We start from the raw sequence: 21,476 nt of genomic DNA on the forward strand, positions 1-21,476 counted from the left end.
TTACATAAAAAAATCACATTTTATTTCAGTGACTTTCAAAAGTTACCGGGCTCCCGTGTCCGCCTCTGAAAACAAAAAGGGGCATTGTGTCCGTTTTTCATTGGTCCTCAACAAGAAACAAACCAGTCTCTCAAAATACTAATGTCCCAATCTATTACTTATCAGAATATCAATAGTTCAAACTACTAGGTCAATAAAAGGCAACTTCGAAGATGGCATCATAGATGTATTACTTGTTCAATCACACATTGTTTAATGCACAGACAATTTGACAAATTGTTCATAAAATGTATTATATATATATATTATTTTTTTACAGAGGTCAGCAGATTTACTCATACATCTTATCTGCAAGCAGAAAATGATCCGTTTTCAGCAGAAACATTCTGTAATTCAAAGCACCATAATCTTATCAAATCTATACAACTTTGGACATGGGAATAGGGCAACCTGAATGTATGATGATTCATATTCACATCACATTCTATTCTTAATAAAATAGTAGCCTATAATAAACCTTAGATTGGCTAGTAGACTACATACCGTAAAAATAGATCATAGGAAACAAACATTTCGGCAACCCCAACAACTCTCTGTTCACGTGTCAATTTGTTTCCATTCATTATTGATTGATCAGGTAATCAAATGCATGAGACCGTTACAACCGAAACGCAATACTGATAGATGTCAGTGCAAAATGACATGTATACTTGAGATATCAAAATGAAAACATGAAGACGATAGACCTTTACATTACTTCTGAGTATGACAAACGTGATGCAAGTGTGGATTATTCAATTGTTGAAGGGCTGTGGTAAAACTTACTAGGAAATGGTGTGTGTAGATTCAAACATTACATTTGGAAAAACTTGAAATAACATGATAAAGTTGCCCTACAATAAACATTTTCCCCCATATTTACAAATATCCACTACTCCAGTTCAGTTGAGCTTGCTCAACATAGCACGGCATCAACATTTTTTCAAAACCTTTTAGAAACCTATAACAAACATATAACCTTGCTATGAAAGAATACCAACACAAACTTTGGAATAGTTACATTAAACATGTTTAACACAATGAAAATGTCTGCACAGCAGAGTTATGCCACATTCACGTGCTTGTCAGAACTTCCTATTTCTTAGTTGTGATGACGGAAATACGAATTTGTTTCATTCATCTACTTTTTGGTCAGAACCATTCTTCAAACAAATCTTGATAAACAGCTAGCTTGCCGAGCATTGACAATATCGTCAAACTAGCATATTGATGAGGTTGTAGTTGTCAAAAACTGATGTCATCTTTTGTTTGAAAAGGTAAAAGGGCACTGGTAAAACGTCACAACTCTGCAACAACATTTTCACACTTGTAATCCAACTATTTTATTAACCCTTATTCTACCAGGTAAATTCACTGAGAACACATTCCCATTTACAGCAACGAACTGGGGAATAGTTACAGTGGAGAGGGGATGAATGAGTCAATTGTAAACTGGGGATGATGGTATGAAGGCCAGATTGGGAATTTAGCCAGGACACCGGGGTTACCCCTACTCTTACGATAAGTGCCATGGGATCTTTTGTGACCACAGAGAGTCAGGACACCCGTTTAACTTCCCAGCCAAAAGACGGCAACGTCCCCAGGCACTGCCCTGGGGCATTGGAAAAGGGTGCCTCCTACTGGCCGTCCAACACCACTTCCAGCAGCATCTGGTCTCCCATACAGGGACCAACCAGGACTAACCCTGCTTAGCTTCTGATACAAGCCAGCTGTGGGATGCAGGGTGGTATGCTGCATTGGGTTGTTTAAGTGAAACTTCCCAGACACAAATAGGAATTTCCCCAACTCTGATAGCATGTGAACACGGCATAAATGAGAACTTGGTAGTGAGGGAGGGCTCAGGACAGGATGAGGGCCCGGTTGGGAGCGTGGGATTTTAGTGAGCGGAGGTAACATCTTGCTTTCTCTGTCATTATAAGTTGGTCCTTAGTCTGTCCACATACCACTGCTTCCCATGCCTGGGACATCTAAGGACACAACAACACATATCAATAACTTCAGATACAAACAAACAAGGGAAATACATATTCTAAAATATGACAAGACATAATATTATGATACTTACTGGGGTTGGTGGCACTGGGTTGGAATATGCACAACTCTCCCTGGGTCCTAAACAGAAGCCCTGATCCAGAACATTCTCCTCTTTATATTCTCTCTTCATGCAAAAGGACGAGGAGTTGAGAGACGTCTCAGCCTGTAACAAAGACAAGACAAAATCCAAAATCAATGAAAACACTATAAACAATTACATTATAACCATTTTGTCCATGTACCTTAGGACAGGGTTGGGGCAAAAACTTAATGGACTGATGCCTGGAGGTGACCGTCTCTTTGCAGTCCATGACATCCAAGGCCAGAGATTTACGCACTTTCTTCATTGTAGGTCGATGCTGGAACCAAAAGGAATGGACCACATATTCAGACCATTCCATAAAACTGAAAAGCAGCATTGGTTGAAGTAAATGGTTATTCTTAGGTGTAAACTTCCTCCTGCCATCTTTCATCACTCACCACCTGCTTGCGTCTTTGCTCAAGTGGACTCTCATCCGTCACGATCAGCTCAATCCCAGTCTCTTTCAAGAGGACTTCTTTCAAGTCCTCCTCATTCGGAGTCTGAGGCTAAGACAAAGAAAGAACATGCTTTCTCCGTGGAATATCGAATAAATTATACACACAGACAATTCAATTGCTTTCGTTGACGTCTGTAGTGAATGAGGAACTCACCAGAGGCTGCAGAGGACCATACTTCTCCATGGCATTCTTGAATGGAGTTGGAGTCCGCGGGGTGTTGTCAAGATTTGACTTATGGTTGGGTGTGATGAACCTTTACAAAAATAAAAAATGAAATAACATAATTTGCCACAAGAGAGTCATCATATTGCATCCTAATAATCACTTACTACATACAAGAAATGTGTGTGTCAATAATGACTTATTACATACACCGAGTTTGAGTACAGCTTGGACGCAAACACAGAGTTTTCCTTCTGTGTGAGTGGAGTCTTATCGCGGTGTAGTTGTGTGGTACCCGTGGACTTCTGACTACAGACTGGGGTAGAGGTGAGGGATGGATTCTCCAGTTCAAAGTTGTCCTGTTTGGTCCACATGTTGAGGAACTGGAAACATATTCAAAGTAAATGTGACCTCCCCGACATCCATTTGCAATCATACCATATAAATAAAAATGATGGCATTTAATGTGAGGGATATAACAATTGGTAGAATGTGTTTTTGGCAACATCATTGGTGACAGTTGAAAAATATATGGCAAATTGGAAATCCAAACTGGATGGTCTTCAGAGGTAGATGGGAGGGGTTGGGGGTAAGCAGAAGGACGGGACTAAAAGCAACATAAGACAACTAATGTAAAACAGTGTGTACGTAAAATGTGTATAGCATGTATAAACTGGAAGTAGAAGCCTAAGTGTTGTTGCCAAATTAGTTTACGCCAATTAGGGGGAGTGGTAGGGTTAGGGGACAATAACTGTACACTACCAGTCAAAAGTTGACACCTACTCATTCAGGGGGTTTTCTTTATTTTTACTATGTTCTACATTGTCGAATAATAGTGAAGACATCAGAAATATGAAATAGCACATGAAATCAAGTAAGACATCATCAAGACAAAGGGTACTTTGATTTGGTTACTACATGATTCTATATGTGTTATTTCATAGTGCTGATGTCTTCACTATTATTCTACAATGTAGAAAAAAGTAAAGAGAAACACTGGAATGAATAGGTGTGTCTTAACTTTTGACTGGTACTGTATACAGCCGGTCAAAAGGGTTTTTCTTTATTTTTACATTGTAGAATAATAGTGAGAGAAGTGACACAATTTCATTTCCCTAGTTAAAAGAAATTCATGTTAACAGGCAATATTAACTAAATATATACTTCTGTGTATTGATTTTAAGAAAGGCATTGATGTTTATGGTTAGGTACACGTTGGAGCAACGACAGTCCTGTTTCGCGAATGCTCACCGCATCGATTATATGCAACGCAGTATATGCTAGATAACCTAGTAATATCAACCATGTATAGTTAACTAGTGATTATGATTGATTGATTGTTTTTTATAAGATAAGTTTAATGCTAGATAGCAACTTACCTTGGCTTCTTACTGCATTCGCGTAACAAGCAGGCTCCTCGTGGAGTGCAATGTAAAGCAGGTGGTTAGAGTGCTGGACTAGTTAACTGTAAGGTTGCAAGATTGAATCCCCGAGCTGACAAGGTAAAAATCTGTTGTTCTGCCACTGAACAAGGGAGTTAACCCACCATTCCTAGGCCGTCATTGAAAATAAGAATGTGTTCTTAACTGACTTGCCTAGTTAAATAAAGGTGTAAAAACAAAAAAAAGATTCTAATAATACATTTCTTTTTTTAATTATTATTATAATATTTTTTTTAATACAGATTTCCAATTGTTATGAAAACTTGAAATCGGCCATTTCGAACCCACAAATGCTGATGCTCCAGATACTCAACTAGTCTAAAGGCCAGTTTTATTGCGTCTTTAAATCAGAGAAACAGTTTTCAGCTGTGCTAACAATTGCAAAAGGTTTTTTAAATGATCAATTAGCCTTTTAAAATGACAAACTTGGATTAGCTAACAACGCACCATTGGAACACAGGAGTGATGGTTGATGATAATGGGCCTCTGTACGTCTATGTAGATATTCCATTTACATTCATTTTTAAATCAGCCATTTCCAGCTACAATAGTCATTAATATGAGCACTGTATTTCTGATCAATCTGATGTTATTTTAAATGGACGAAAATGTGCTTTTCTTTCAAAAACAAGGACATTTCTAAGTGACCCCAAACTTTTGAATGGTAGTGTGTGTGTGAGATAAATATATATACATACACACATAATTCTGTACAAAGTAAAAGGCACTGATGAGTCATCTCACTGTGTGTTAGGTCATGGTGGTCGAGCGATTACCTGTGAGGGAGAGAAGGGCAAGACCTTGACCGGGGTGCTCTTGGGGGTCCTGGAATAGTTGGAGTCAGGAGACAGAGCGATGCGACGGCGGCTGCGGCGGGTCAGTATGGAGGGTGGAGTGATTCCTCCAGGGGAGATGGGGATCAGCTCTCCCCGGTTGCCCTTGCTCAGCTCCTGCAGGGTGCTGCCCTCCAGACGGAACTGGGTCCGCTCTGGGCTCTGGCTCTCCTCAGGCAGATCAAAGACAGACATGTTGCACCATCCATCTAGGTCCTGGTGGAGGGCAAGAAACAGTTCATGAAATATCATTTCCCAAGCTAGGTCTGACCCAAATCTAGTCATACTCTATATCTTGTTTTACATACAGTGGGGCAAAAAAGTATTTAGTCAGCCACCAATTGTGCAAGTTCTCCCACTTAAAAATATGAGAGAGGCCTGTAATTTTCATCATAGGTACACTTCAACTATGACGGACAAAATGAGAAAAGAAAATCCAGAAAATCACATTGTAGGATTTTTAATGAATTTATTTGCAAATGATGGTGGAAAATAAGTATTTGGTCAATAACAAAAGTTTCTCAATACTTTGTTATATACCCTTTGTTGGCAATGACAGAGGTCAAACGTTTTCTGTAAGTCTTCACAAGGTTTTCACATACTGTTGCTGGTATTTTGGCCCATTCCTCCACGCAGATCTTCTCTAGAGCAGTGATGTTTTGGGGCTGTTGCTGGGCAACACGGATTTTCAACTCCCTCCAAAGATTTTCTATGGGGTTGAGATCTGGAGACTGGCTAGGCCACTCCAGGACCTTGAAATGCTTCTTACGAAGCCACTCCTTCGTTGCCCGGGCAGTGTGTTTGGGATCATTGTCATGCTGATCATTGTCACTCAAAATCGCATCATACACAGCCCCATTCATTCTTTCCTTTACACGGATCAGTCGTCCTGGTCCCTTTGCAGAAAAACAGCCCCAAAGCATGATGTTTCCACCCCCACGCTTCACAGTAGGTATGGTGTTCTTTGGATGCAACTCAGCATTCTTTGTCCTCCAAACACAACGAGTTGAGGTTTTACCAAAAAGTTACATTTTGGTTTCATCTGACCATATGACATTCTCCCAATCTTAAGCTGGATCATCCAAATGCTCTCTAGAAAACTTCAGACGGGCCTGGACATGTACTGGCTTAAGCAGAGGGACACGTCTGGCACTGCAGGATTTGTGTCCCTGGCGGCGTAGTGCGTTACTGATGGTAGGCTTTGTTACCAAAGTAAGGCTTTGTACTTTGGTCCCAGCTCTCTGCAGGTCATTCACTAGACCCCCCCCCCCCCGTGTGGTTCTGGGATTGTGATCATTTTCACCCCACGGGGTGAGATCTTGCGTGGAGCCCCAGATCGAGGGAGATTATCAGTGGTCTTGTATGTCTTCCATTTCCTAATAATTGCTCCCACAGTTGATTTCTTCAAACCAAGCTGCTTACCTATTGCAGATTCAGTCTTCCCAGCCTGGTGCAGGTCTACACTTTTGTTTCTGGTGTCCTTTGACAGCTCTTTGGTCTTGGCCATAATGGAGTTTGAAGTGTGACTGTTTGAGGTTGGGGACAGGTGTCTTTTATACTGATAACACGTTCAAAAAGGTGCCATTAATACAGGTAATGAGTGGAGGACAGAGGAGCCTCTTAAAGAAGAAGTTACAGGTCTGTGAGAGCCAGAAATCTTGCTTGTTTGTAGGTGACCAAATATTTATTTTCTACCATAATTTTCTAATAAATTCATAACAAAATCCTACAATGTGATTTTCTGGATTTTTTTCTCATTTTGACTGTCATAATTGAAGTGTACCTAAGATGAAAATTACAGGCCTCTCATCTTTTTAAGTAGGAGAACTTGCACAATTGATGGCTGACTAAATACTTTTTTGCTCCACTGTATCTGTACAAAGATGACTTCTTTGGTGATTTATGCAAAGTACAAGATTAACGTTGTGAAACTAAGAAGACTGAGGTATTTACAACCCATCCAGAACTCTTACCCCATCCACCATATCCATCACCTCCTTTAAGCTTGAGCCGTTGGGAGAGAGGAAGCCTGAGCTGTCCACCACCCAGCTATTGGTATTCAGCTCACGTCCTGGGGTGTCTGGTTCACTTTTGGGTGTCTTTGACTGTTGAGGAGAGACAGCCTTGTGGGAGCCTGCTTCCCTTGGTCCGCCTCTCACAGTGGATGTAATGGTATTCTCCTGTACGGGCGACATAAGCTTGAAAATCAGCATGAGAGAGAGAAGTAACGACGAACTGAATATGAATGAACACAAACAGCTACCGGAACAATGTGTTCTACCTTGAAAAACAGCATAGGTTGGTGATATTTTAACACGATCTGTATCTACTACACTATATATTTGTCACACAAAATACTACAGTTTATCTGCCTTTTACCCCCACACAGAAGATAGCCGGCATCCAGTGTTTGAATTATTACCAGCAGTGTAGTGTCTTGGTCTGAATCCCTCTCCATTGAACCATCATAGTCCATCTGTAGAAACATAACAAATCATGTTTCACAGCACAACATTCAAATAACGATTACAGTGCACAGATGTCACAGATGTCAAACTGATGTCAAGCGGAACCTACAGTTTAAGTCAGAAGATTAAATGTATTTAAACTCAGTTTATCATTCCTGACATTTAATCCTAGTACAAAAACGTCCCTGTTTTAGGTCAGTTAGGATCACCACTATTTTAAGAATGTGAAATGTTAGAATAACAGCAGTGAGAATTAATTATTTCAGCTATTATTTATTTCATCACATTCCCAGTGAGTCAGAAGTTTACATACACTCAATTAGCATTTGGTAGCATTGCCTATAAATTGTTTAACTTGTGTCAAACATTTTGGGTAGCCTTCCACAAGCTTCCCACATGTTGGGTAAATTTTGGCCCATTCCTCTTGACAGAGCTGGTGTAACTGAGTCAGGTTTGTAGGCCTCTTTGCTCGCACATGCTTTTTCAGTTCTGCCTACACATTTTCTATATGATTGAGGTCAGGGCTTTGTGATGGCCACTCCAATACCTTGACTTTGTTGTCCTTAAGCCATTTGCCACAACTTTGGAAGTATGCGTGGGGTCATTGTTCATTTGGAAGACCCATTTGAGACCAAGCTTTAACTTCTTGACTGATGCCTTGAAAAATGTTGCTTCAATATATCCACATAGTTTTCCCCCCTCATGATGCCATCTATTTTGTGAAGTGCACCAGACCCTCCAGCAGCAAACCACCCCCACAACATGCTGCCGCCACCCCGTGCTTCACGGTTGGGATGGTGTTCTTCAGCTTGCGAGCATCCCCCCTTTTCCTCCAAACATAACAATGATCATTATGGCCAAACAGTTCTATTTTTTGTTTCATCAGACCAGAGGACATTTCTCCAAAAAGTATGATCTTTGTCCCCATGTGCAGATGCAAACCGTAGTCTGACTTTTTATGACAATTTTGGAGCAGTGGCTTCTTCCTTGCTGAGAGACCTTTCAGGTTATGTCGATATAGGACTTGTTTTACTGTGGATATAGATACGGTACTTTTGTACCCGTTTCCTCCGGCATCTTCACAAGGTCCTTTGCTGTTGTTCTGGGATTGATTTGCACTTTTTGCACCAAAGTGCGTTCATCTCTAGGAGACAGACGAGTCTCCTTCCTGAGTGGTATGACGGCTGCGTGGTCAGATGGTGTTTATACTTGCGTACTATTGTTTGTACAGATGAACGTGGTACCTTCAGGCGTTTTGAAATTGCTCCCAAGGATCAACCAGACTTGTAGAGGTCTTTTTTCTGAAGTCTAGGCTGATTTCTTTTGATTTTCCCATGATGTCAACAAAGAGGCACCGAGTTTGAAGGTAGGCCTTGAAATACATTCACAGGTACACCTCCAATTGACTCAAATGATGTCAATTAGCCTATCAGAAGCTTTTTAAAGCCATGACATCTTTTCTGGAATTTTCCAACCGTTTAAAGGCACAGTCAACTTAGTGTACGTAAACTTCTGACCCACTGGAATTGTAACACAGTGAATTATAAGTGAAATAATCTGTCTGTAAACAATTGTTGTAAAAATTACTTGTGTCATGCAAAGTACATGTCCTAACCGACTTGCCAAAACTATAGTTTGTTAACAAGAAATTTGTGGAGTGGTTGAAAAACAAGTTTTAATGACTCCAACCTAAGTGTATGTAAACTTCCGACTTCAACTGTACCTGCTGATCTTTACTGTGGTGGGCCATGCCCTCCTCGGCTTCCACCTGATGATGCTTCAGAGTAGGATCCACCCCACTAAAGAAGCCCATCTCAACCCTACGCTTGATGGTTGAGTTCCAGCGGTTCTTCACAGCATTATCTGTCCTGGAAGGGCACATTTGAACATAATGTTGCAGTAATGAAGATGTGGACAACAAAGGTGAACTAATGATGAGGAACAAAATGCTGTTCCTAAATGTCACCAATCCATTCAAATTGATCACCCCCCATCTAGCTTCAGAGTTTGTTCTGTTAGGTGACCTAAACTGGGATATGCTTAACCTGTTACTCCTACCCCCTACTTTTTCGAACATTCTGTTACAAATCGCGTAACATTTCAGCACCCTGCTACTCATGCCAGGAATATAGTATATGCATATGATTAGTATGTGTGGATAGAAAACACTCAGACGTTTATAAAACTGGTTAAATCACCGCTGTGACTATAACAGAACGTGCGTTTCATCGAAGAGCGCAGGAAAATCTGATCACTGAAAATGGGAAAATATATCCATGCGCCACTTGAACCCATTGTTGAATGAGAACCACATTAAATGGGGCCGAGGTTGCAATACCTACAGCTTCCACACGATGTCAACAGTCTTGTCATTTGCCTACGACTTGTTTCTTGGTCAAACGGACACAAGGTAGCGCCTTTCTTCCGGTCTCCGACCGGATATTTTGGTTGAGATTTACCCGGACATTATTTCCAGACGTACAGCTATAGAATATACATCGCCTCGTGATCAATTTGATCGCTTATTAACGTTTACTAATACCTAAAGTTGCATTACAAAAGTATTTCGAAGTGTTTTGTGAAAGTTTATCGTTGACTTTTTTCATTTTTAAAAATGACGTTACGTTATAAAACGCTATTATTTTCCTTGATCACAGTCTTCATAGATCGATATCTAGGCTATATATGGACCGATTTAATCGAAAAAAAGACCCAATAGTGATTATGGGACATCTAGGAGTGCCAACAAAGAAGATGGTCAAAGGTAATGAATGTTTTGTATTTTATTTGTTTATTTATTTGTTTTTTATTTTATTTGTTTATTTATTTATTTATTCGTTTTGTGTAGCGCCGACTATGCTAATTATGTTGTTTACGTCCCCTGCGGGTCTTTTGGGGTGTTACATGCTATCAGATAATAGCTTCTCATGCTTTCGCCGAAAAGCATTTAAAAAATCTGACTTGTTGCCTGGATTCACAACGAGTGTAGCTTTAATTCAGTACCCTGCATGTGTATTTTAATGAACGTTTGAGTTTTAACGAGTGCTATTAGCATTTAGCGTAGCGCATTTGCATTTCCAGATGGGACGCCTGCGTGTCGGGTAGGAGCAAGAGGTTAACACCCCAGCAGTCCTACAATCTAAGCTAGATGCTCTCAATCTCACACAAATCATCAAGGAACCCACCAGAGACAACCCTAAATCTGTAAACAAGGGCACCCTCATAGACCTTATCCTGACCAACTGGCCCTCCAAATACACCTCCGCTGTCTTCAACCAGGATCTCAGCGACCACTGCCTCATTGACTGTATCCGCTATGGGTATTGACCTCATCCCGTCAGTTGAGGATGCCTGGTCATTCTTTAAAAGTAACTTCCTCACCATCTTAGATAAGCATGCTCCGTTCAAAAAAATGCAGAACTAAGAACAGATATAGCCCCTGGTTCACTCCACACCTGACTGCCCTCGACCAGCACAAAAACATTCTGTGTCGGACTGCAATAGCATCGAATAGCATCGACTATTCAAATAGCATCTAATAGTCCCCACAATATGCAACTGTTCCGGGAAGTCAGGAACCAATACACGCAGCCAGGAAAGCAAAGGCCAGCTTTTTCAAGCAGAAATTTGCATCCTGTAGCTCTAACTCCAAAAAGTTCTGGGACACTGTAAAGTCCATGAAGAACAAGAGCACCTCCTCCCAGCTGCCCACTGCACTGAGGCTACGTAACACGGTCACCACCGATAAATCCATGATAATCGAAAACTTCAACAAGCATTTCTCAACGGCTGGCCATGCCTTCCTCCTGGCTACTCCAACCTCGGCCAACAGCTCCCACCCCGCAGCTACTCGCCCAAGCCCCCCAGCTTCTCCTTTACCCAAATCCAGAGAGCAGATGTTCTGAAAGAGCTGCAAAACCTGGACCCATACAAATCAGCTGGGCTTGACAATCTGGACCCTATATTCCTGAAACTATCCGCCACCATTGTCACAACCCCTATTACCAGCCTGTTCAACCTCTCTTTCATATCGTCTGAGATCCCCAAGGACTGGAAAGCTGATGTGGTCATCCCCCTCTTCAAAGGGGGAGACACCCTGGACCCAAACTGTTACAGACCTATATCCATCCTTCCCTGCCTATCTAAGGTCTTCGAAAGCCAAGTCAACAAACAGATCACTGACCATCTCAAATCCCACCGTACCTTCTCCGCTGTGCAATCTGGTTTCCGAGCCGGTCACGGGTGCACCTCAGCCACGCTCAAGGTACTAAACGATATCATAACTGCCATCGATGAAAGACAGTACTGTGCAGCCGTCTTCATCGACCTTGCCAAGGCTTTCGACTCTGTCAATCACCATATTCTTATCGGCAGACTCAGTAGCCTCAGTTTTTCTAATGACTGCCTTGCCTGGTTCACCAACTACTTTGCAGACAGAGTTCAGTGTGTCAAATCGAAGGGCATGTTGTCCGGTCCTCTGGCAGTCTATGGGGGTGCCACAGGGTTCAATTCTCGGGCCGACTCTTTTCTCTGTATATGTCAATGATGTCGCTCTTGATGTGGGCTAATCCCTGATACACCTCTATGCAGACGACACCATTCTGTATACTTCTGGCCGTTCCTGGGACACTGTGCTATCTAACCTCCAAACGAGCTTCAACGCCATACAACACTCCTTCCGGGGCCTCCAACTGCTCTTAAACTCTAGTAAAACCAAATGCATGCTTTTCAACCGTTCGCTGCCTGCACCCGCACGCCCAACTAGCATCACCACCCTGGATGGTTCCGACCTAGAATATGTGGACATCTATAAGTACCTAGGTGTCTGGCTAGACTGTAAACTCTCCTTCCAGACTCATATCAAACATCCCCAATCCAAAATCAAATCTAGAATCGGCTTTCTATTTCGCAACAAAGCCTCCTTCACTCACGCCGCCAAACTTACCCTAGTAAAACTGACTATCCTAACGATCCTCGACTTCGGCGATGTCATCTACAAAATAGCTTCCAATACTCTACTCAGCAAACTGGATGCAGTTTATCACAGTGCCATCCGCTTTGTTACTAAAGCACCTTATACCACCCACCACTGCGACCTGTATGCCCTAGTCGGCTGGCCCTCGCTACATATTCGTCGCCAGACCCACTGGCTCCAGGTCATCTACAAGTCCATGCTAGGTAAAGCTCCACCTGATCTCAGTTCACTGGTCACGATGGCAACACACACCCGTAACACCTGCTGGAGCGCGTGCATCTCACTGATCATCCCTAAAGCCAACACCTCATTTGGCCGCCTTTCCTTCCAGTTCTCTGCTGCCTGTGACTGGAACGAATTTCAAAAATCGTTGAAGTTGGAGACTTATCTCCCTCACCAACTTTAAACATCTGCTATCTGAGCAGCTAACCGATCGCTGCAGCTGTACATAGTCCATCTGTAAATAGCTCACCCAATTTACCTACCTCATCCCCATACGGTTTTTATTTATTTACTTTTCTGCTCTTTTCCACACCAGTATCTCTACCTGCACATGACCATCTGATCATTTATCACTCCAGTGTTAATCTGCTAAAATTTTAATTATTCGCCTACCTCCTCATGCCTTTTGCACACATTGTATATAGACTCCATTTTTTCTCTTTTTTTTCTACTGTGTTATTGACTTTTTTTATTGTTTACTCCATGTGTAACTCTGTGTTGCTGTCTGTTCACACTGCTATGCTTTATCTTGGCCAGGTCGCAGTTGTAAATGAGAACCTGTTCTCAACTAGCCTACCTGGTTAAATAAAGGTGAAATAAAAAAATAAAAAATAACAAAAAAAATGCATTCATCACAAAATATGTTCCGAGTGATCCTGACATTTCAGCACAGACATGGTAGAGGGATTGTCTTTGCTGGAGTACCAGTCAAGATAGCTACCTTCCGGGGAGCAGCTTGGCAATCTCAGCCCAGCGGTTTCCCAGCATGCAGTGGGCCTTGTAGATAACGAGGTCTTCCTCTTTTGTCCAGGACGACTTCTTCACATCCGGGTTGAGGTGGTTGTGCCAGCGTTCCCTGCACTGCTTCCCCACACGGCCCTTCAAGTGCTTAGCCACTATGGCCCATTGCTTGTTGCCATACCTTTTCACCAGTTGTATCACCTGTGGAGAGGAATGCAGGGTTGAAGTTTGTCTGGAAATGTGGCTCCATGTCTGCAGTACAAGACAGGAGTCAAAGCAGCCAGTGGAAGGTATATTTCCCTCTTGTTGTACAACAGACATGATTCTGAGATCTGACTGGACGACTGTTGATAGAACTCAACTTTGCTGTCACAAAGAAGTCTAGTAGAACTCAAATTTTATTAGTCACACGCGCCGAATACAACAGGTAGACCTTACAGTGAAATGCTTACTTACGAGCACATAAGCAACAATGCAGTTTTAAAAAATATGAATAAGAAATAAAAGTAACAAGTAATTAAAGAGCAGCAGTAAAATAACAATAGCGAGACTATATACAGGGGTGTACCGGTACAGAGTCAATGTGCGGGGGCACTGGTATTGTTGAGGTAATATGTACATGTAGGTACAATTATTAAAGTGACTATGCATAGATGATAACAACAGAGAGTAGCAGTGGTGTAAAAGGGGGGCAATGAAAATAGTCTGGGTGGCCATTTGACTAGATGTTCAGGACTCTTATGGCTTGGGGGTAGAAGCTGTTTAGAAGCCTCTTTGACCTAGACTTGGCGCTCTGGTACCGCTTGCCGTGTGGTAGCAGAGAGAACAGTCTATGACTAGGGAGGCTGGAGTCTTTGACCATTTGTAGGGCCTTCCCCTGACACTGCCTGGTATAGAGGTCCTGGATGGCAGGAAGCTTGATCCCAGTGATGTACTTGGCCGTACGCACTACCCTCTGTCGTAGAGGTTGACCGATTTAAATCGGAATGGCCGATTAATTAGGGCCAATTTCAAGTTTTCATAACAATCGGTAATCAGCATTTTTGGACGCCGATTACAATGCACTCCACGAGGAGATTGTGTGCAGGCTGACCACCTGTTACGTGAGTGCAGCAAGGAACCAAGGTAAGTTGCTAGCTAGCATTAAACCTATCTTGTAAATAACAATGTTTGAAGACCATTTTTTTTTAACAAAGCCCATAATTAATTTGCCAGAATTTGACATAATTATGACATAACATTAAAGGTTGTGCAATGTAGCAGCATCAATTAGACCTAAGGATGCCACCCGTTATATAAATACGGAACGGTTCTGTATTTCACTGAAAGAATAAAGGTTTTGTTTTCTAAATGATAGTTTCCGGATTTGACCATATTAATGACCAAAGTCTCGTATTTCTGTGTGTTTATTATAATTAAGTCTATTTGATATTTGATAGAGCAGTCTGACTGAGCGGTGGTAGGCAGCAGCAGGCTCGTAAGAATTCATTCACAGCACTTTCCTGCGTTTGCCAGCAGCTCTTTGCTGTGCTTCAAGCATTGCGCCGTATATGACTTCAAGCCTATCAACTCCCGAGATTAGGCTGGCAATACTATTGTGCCTATAAGAACATCCAATGGTCAAAGGTATATGAAATACAAATGGTAGAGAGAAATAGTCCTATAATTCCTATAATAACTACAACCTAAAACTTCTTAACTGGGAATACTGAAAACTCACGTTAAAATGAACCACCTGCTTTCATATGTTCTCATACTCTGAGCAAGGAACTTAAACGTTTGCTTTTTTACATGGCACATACTTTCTTCCCCAACACGGTGTTTTTGCATTATTTAAATCAAATTTAACATGTTTCATTATTTATTTGACATTATATTACGTTAAAATAAGTGTTAATTAAGTATTGTTGTAATTGTCCTTATTACAAATATATAAATAAATCAGCTGATTAATTTGGAAACGGCTTTTTTTGGTCCTCCAATAAATCTGTATCGCTATCGGCGTTGAAAAATCATAAATCGGTCGACCTCTACTCTGTAGTGCCTTGAAGTTAGAGGCCGAGCAGTTGCCAAACCAGGCAGTGATGCAACTGGTCAGAATGCTCTCGATGGTGCAGCTGTAGAACCTTCTGAGGATCTGAGGACCCATGCCAAATCTTTTCAGTCTCCTGAGGGGGAATAGGTTTTGTCGTGCCCTCTTCACAACTGTCTTGGTATGCTTGGACCATGTTAGTTAGTTGGTGATGTGGACACCAAGGAACTTGAAGCTCTTAACCTGCTCCACAGCAGCCCTGTCGATGAGAATGAGGGCGTGCTCGGTCCTCTTCTCCTGTAGTCCACAATCACCTCCTTTGTCCTAATCACATTGAAGGAGAGGTTGTTGCCCTGGCACCACACGGCCAGGTCTCTTACCTCCTCCCTATAGGCTGTATCGTCGTTGGTGATCAGGCCTACCACTATTGTGTCATCTGCAAACTCGATGGTGTTGGAGTCATGCAGTCATGCGTGAACAGGGAGTACAGGAGGGGACTGAGCACGCACCCCTGAGGGGCCCCCGTGTTGAGGATCAGCATGGAGGATGTTTTGTTAACTACCCTTACCACCTGGGGGCAGCCCGTCAGGAAGTCCAAGATCCAGTTGCAGAGGGAAATGTTTGGTCCCAGGGTCCTTAGCTTATTGATGAGCTTTGGAGGCACTATGGTGTTGAATGCTGAGCTGTAGTCAGTGAATAGCCTTCTCACATAGGTGTTCCTTTTGTCCAGGTGGGAAAGAACAGTGTGGAGTGCAATAGAGATTGCATCATCTGTGGATCTGATAAGGCAGTATGCAAATTGGAGTAGGTCTAGGGTTTCTGGGATAATGGTGTTGTGAGCCATGACCAGCCTTTCAAAGCACTTCATGGCTCCAGACGTGAGTACTACGAGTCGGTAGTCATTTAGGCAGGTTACCTTAGTGTTCTTGGGCACAGGCACTATGGTGGTCTGTTTTAAACATGTTAGTATTAGACTCAGAAAGGGAGAGATTGAAAATGTCAGTGAAGACACTTGCCAGTTGGTCAGGGCATGCTCGTAGTACACATCCGGGTAATCCGTCTGGCCCAACGGCCTTGAGAGTGTTGACCTGTTTAAAGGTCTTTCTCACATCGGCTGTGGAGAGCGTGATCGCACAGTCTTCCGGAACAGCTGGTGCTCTCATGCATGTTTCAGTGTCATTTGCTTCGAAACGAGCATCGAAGTAGTTGAGCTCGTCTGGTAGGCTCGTGTCACTGGGCAGCTCTCGGCTCTGCTCCCTTTGTAGTCTGTAATGGTTTGCAAGCCCTGCCACATCCAACGAGCGTCAGAGCTGGTGTGTTACGATTTGATCTTAGTCCTGTATTGGTTTGTCGGAGGGCATAGCGGGATTTCTTCCAGGTTAGAGTCCCGCTCCTTGAAATCGGCAGCTCTACCCTTTAGCTCAGTGTGGATGTTGCCTGTAATCCATGGCTTCTGGTTGGGGTATGTACATAGGGTCACTGTGGGGACGACGTCATCGATGCACTTACTGATGAATCCAAAGACTGATGTGGTGTACTCCTCAATGCTATCGGAGGAATCCAGGAACATATTCCAGTCTGTGCTAGCAAAACAGTCCTGAAGCATAGCATCTGCTTCACCTGACCACTTTTTTTATTGATCGAGTCACTGGTGCTTCCTGCTTTAATTTTTGCTTGTAAGCAGGAGGATAGAAATATGGTCAGATTCGCCAAATGGAGGGCAAGCGAGAGCTTTGTATGAGTCTCTGTGTGGAGTAAAGGTGGGCCAGAGGTTTTTTTTCACCCTTTGGTTGCACATTTAACATGCAGATAGAAATTTTGTACAACGGATTTAAGTTTACCTGCATTAAAGTCCCCAGCAACTAGGAGTGCCGCCTCTGGGTGAGCATTTTCCTGTTTTCTTATGGAGGAATAGAGCTCATTCAGTGCAGTCTTAGCGCCAGCATCAGTCTGTGGTTTGTAAACAGCTACGAAAACTACAGATGAAAACTCTCTAGGTAGATAGTATCTCATGTTAAGCTGTAGAACACTCTACCTCAGGCAAGCAAAACCTTGAGACTTCCTTAGCTGTTATTTACAAAAATACATAGTCTGTCACCCCTTGTCTTAACAGACGCCGCTGTTCTTCCCTGCCGATACAGCGTATAACCAGCCACAACTCCGTGAAGCATAAGCTATTACAGTTTTGAATGTCCCGTTGGTAATTTAATCTTCCGCATAGGTCATCAATTTGATTTTCCAAAGATTGCATGTTTGCTAGCAGAATGGAAGGAAGTGGAGGTTTATTCGATCGCCTACGAATTCTCAGAAGGTAGCCCGCCCTCCGGACCCTTTTTCTCCGCCTTCTTTTCACACAAATGACGGGGATCTGGGCCTGTTCCCGGGAAAGCAGTATATCATTCACGTCAGGCTCGTTAAAGGAAATAAAGGATTCTACCAATTACATGGTGAGCAACGCAGTTCTGATGTCCAGCAGTTCTTTTTGGTCATAAGAGACAGTAGCAGCAACATTATGTACAAAATAAGTTACAAACAACACAAAGAAACAAACAAAATAACACAATTGGTTAGGAATAACGTCTGCCTTGTTCTCCAGCGCCATCTTATTATCTGAACTGATTGCAAGGTTCGTACAGACAGTGAGTGTCAAGTCAAATTCAAGAACTTTCATGTACTTTTCAAGCACAAATATTTATTTTCAAGGACCATCAAGTTGTAATAGTTCCTATAATGCAATTGTTTCTTGTCGCCAACTGATGGCAGTATATCATTACAGCCACATGAAAAATAATCTAATTACATCACTACTTTACAAGATCTACTCAATAATTTCACTACATACATGAACAGTAAGTCAGTACTGATGATGTTGTAATTTGAGTAGTGATCAGCACAGTTTTGGGGCCTACTGGTGAACACACATTTCCTATTCGCATTACTACACAATTCCAGCTTAATGACTGTATTGTATTTTTATTGGATATTTGGGTTTCTACTACTTAATAGCTATCAAAAAGCAACTAGCTTCCTTCCGACTGGCATCTTTAGTGTCGCCGGTCGGGAGAAGGGCCGGGTGGGCTGTGTGAGGAAAACGGACACCGGAATAGCAGGAGCATGGCTGCCGCTTGATAAAGCAGCAGCCAGGCGCTCCTGTGAATGAGGCGATTGGTAAACAAAGCTCTGGAGTTTGTTGCAGAGAAAAAGTCACAATGTAGAACTGGCACCGGCTCAGGATGCAGCGTTGTCCCTTCATGTGGCTCTTCAGGGCCGATTCACCCACGCTCGCAATGTCAAAGTCTGACGCATTTTATGCACCTTACACAATGGGGTGGGGTGGTTGGGTCCAGTGATGTAGTAGTAAAAAACAAAAGGTGGGTAAACTATAAAGAACAAAAATATAAAATTCTCAAATGACTGCCCCGTCTTTCCTTCCTGTTCTCTGCTGCCAATGACTGGAGCAAATTTCAAAAATCACTGAAGCTGGAGACTCATATATCCCTCACTAATTTTAAGCATTAGCTGTCAGAGCAGCTCACAGATCATTGCACCTGTACATAGCCCATCCAACTACCTCATCCCCATATTGTTTTTTTCTCTCCTTTGCACCCCAGTATCTCTACTTGCACATTCATCTTCTGCACATCTATCACTCCAGTGTTAATTGCTAAATTGTAATTACTTTGCCACTTTGGCCTATTTATTGCCTTACCTCCCTAATCTTACCTCATTTGCACACACTGTATATATATTTTTTCCATTGTGTTATTGACTGTATGTTTGTTTTTTCCATGTGCAACTCTGTGTTGTTTGTGTCGTACTGCTTTGCTTTATCTTGGCCAGGTCGCAGTTGTAAATGAAAACATGTTCTCAACTGACCTACCTGGTTAAATAAATAAATAAATAAATATATATATATATTTTAAAATAAATAAAACACAACATGTAAAGTTTTGGTCCCATGTTTCATGAGCTGAAATAAAAGATCCCAGAAATTCTCCATACGCACAAAAGGCAGGTTTGAATCTACATTTGCCAGACATTTTAGCTATCGATGTGACCTTTGGTGGCACCTAATCAGTCAGTTCTGTACCTGCCTGGCTGAGTGGCAGTGTGGGTGGAATGATCAAGCTAGCCTGGCAACTAGAGCACGAAACACATGAGGAAATAAAACTGGGTAGTCTACTTGAAAAATAAAGCCAAATCCATTTTTCTAATATTTTTCATAAACATCTGTTCTCTTATTTTAATTTGAGAAAATGTCTGATTTTCAAAGTATTCCTGTACTTGAATTTCAGAGTGCCAAATTCAAGTAGTTTGTGTGGACCCTGTGATTGTAGAATGGCCGCCATCACACCACTTACCTTCTCGTCCTCTTCTTTGGTCCAGGGCCCTTTAACCAGATCTGGATCCAGAACCTTCAACCAGCGGTGCTGGCACTGGTGTTCTGAGCGATTCTGTGCAGAAGGGTTACCATACAGTTAATGATTTCATGCAATAGAAACCACACAACCCTTCAGACAGCAAATTGGAGTCTTTTCTATTTTAAAACGCTTCAGTTGTATTATTTGCATTGTCAACTGGATATTACAGAACATATACTGTAATCTCTCGATATAACTCACCAGTAAAAAACTGGCTATGTGTTTCCAGTCATTTGGTCCCAGGCTTTGGACCAATGCTTTCAGATTGTCATCCTGAGAATAAAGGACAGCCATTTTATGAAGAGCAGAGTAGCCAACTCATCCTCACTTGCTGCAAATAACCAACCATGTCCCCCTGATCTATAAATTAACTCACCTCGTCTTGTGTCCATTTCACTTTGACCTTTCCACAGTCTCTCTGTTCAGCCACATCAGAGTCGGTGTCCTGATACATAGCCTCCTCCCCATCCTCTCTGAAAAGACAAGCAACCAGTCAACTGGGTGTGGTAGAGATCAATGCAGAGATTATCTAGAGCATTCTTTCTTTAACAGAAACTGACCAGCCCCCAAATCTAGTATGCATGCATTCTATTCCCTGAAAAGTAGCTGACATGGGTGGGTCGCATACTTAAATTGTCACACAATACATTTTTGATTCACTAGCTACATAGCTAGATACTGCAGCCAGATTCAGTTAACTAACGTTTGTGGCCGACATTTCGAGCTTTCCGATTAAACCGGTATGTATTAGAAAATTCCTTGGATACATTTGTTTTATGACATTTGGCTAGCTAACGTTCAAAACAGCTGACATCACCCCTGGTAGGGTTACAAAAGCGCATTCTAATAACGTAAACGCGCAAAAATAATCAAGGACATCCAGTAATCTCAGAAATTATAAATGGTGCATTGACCCCTGTCCTATTGAAAACATAGGAAGTGGAGTCGACATTGATATTTGTCCAACAGCTGCTGTAACCTTAACAAAGTTAGAATCAGATTACTTACCCGCGCAACCACCAGGACATTTATCTTCGTTTTACCACCAAAGCCCTTAACTAAAATACAATTGTATATTTTTGTCAACCACGTCGTGCATAGATTCCCAAACTATATACCACGAGCAAATCTGTGTTTTTTGTAGTATATAGTCCATGAAACTCTGTTTGTCGGAGGGCTGGGTACGCTGACGTTAGTCCGCGCTCCAGTTTCTATCTCGCGCGCTTCTTTTTACTTCTTCTTCTTTGATATCATGGCGGTCCGCAAACAAACGTTTGAAGTGCATGCCGCCACCTACTGTATTGGAATGTAGGATCAATAATGATATGCCCAATTCTGTACTACCGTGAAAACAATAATCTCAGCCAAAAAAATCCCTACTTACTTCTACGCTGTTGCCTTTCCATCAGCAATGGGGAGCCAAAATAAATCTGCACCGTTGGAAAGCTGGAATTCACCTCTCCTGAGTGGCGCAGTGGTCAAAGGCACTGCATATCAGTGCTTGGAGCGTCACCACAGACACCCTGATTCAAATCCAGGCTGTATC

General features: G+C 42.2%; 1 protein-coding gene across 1 annotated transcript; it reads right to left on the reverse strand.

The window, feature by feature from the left end:
* Positions 1-324: 324 nt before the first annotated feature.
* LOC124020782 (myb-related protein B-like) lies at positions 325-21,232 on the reverse strand. Its single transcript, XM_046336055.1, has 15 exons — positions 20,939-21,232; positions 20,307-20,403; positions 20,132-20,203; positions 19,871-19,963; positions 13,458-13,678; positions 9,263-9,407; positions 7,494-7,547; positions 7,045-7,251; positions 5,015-5,287; positions 3,007-3,179; positions 2,788-2,887; positions 2,575-2,682; positions 2,337-2,453; positions 2,126-2,257; positions 325-2,027 (listed from the first exon to the last, which is right to left on the reverse strand). Exons 1-15 carry the CDS (start codon positions 20,956-20,958, stop codon positions 1,899-1,901), a joined length of 1,941 nt encoding a protein of 646 aa, XP_046192011.1. The 5' UTR covers positions 20,959-21,232; the 3' UTR covers positions 325-1,898.
* Positions 21,233-21,476: the final 244 nt, after the last annotated feature.

Source organism: Oncorhynchus gorbuscha, linkage group LG03 (assembly GCF_021184085.1).
Source record: "Oncorhynchus gorbuscha isolate QuinsamMale2020 ecotype Even-year linkage group LG03, OgorEven_v1.0, whole genome shotgun sequence".
In the NCBI taxonomy this organism is placed as follows: domain Eukaryota; kingdom Metazoa; phylum Chordata; class Actinopteri; order Salmoniformes; family Salmonidae; genus Oncorhynchus; species Oncorhynchus gorbuscha.

Bases quoted from the DNA above. Each gene is read 5' to 3' on its own strand.
- LOC124020782 (XM_046336055.1), bottom strand. From the start codon at position 20,958: ATGTCCTGGTGGTTGCGCGG. The intron at 7,548-9,262 runs GTACAGTTGAAG...ATGTTTCTACAG, and splicing joins ACCACAGTAAAGATCAGCAG to ATGGACTATGATGGTTCAAT. The intron at 7,252-7,493 runs GTAATAATTCAA...TCGCCCGTACAG, and splicing joins ACCAAGACACTACACTGCTG to GAGAATACCATTACATCCAC.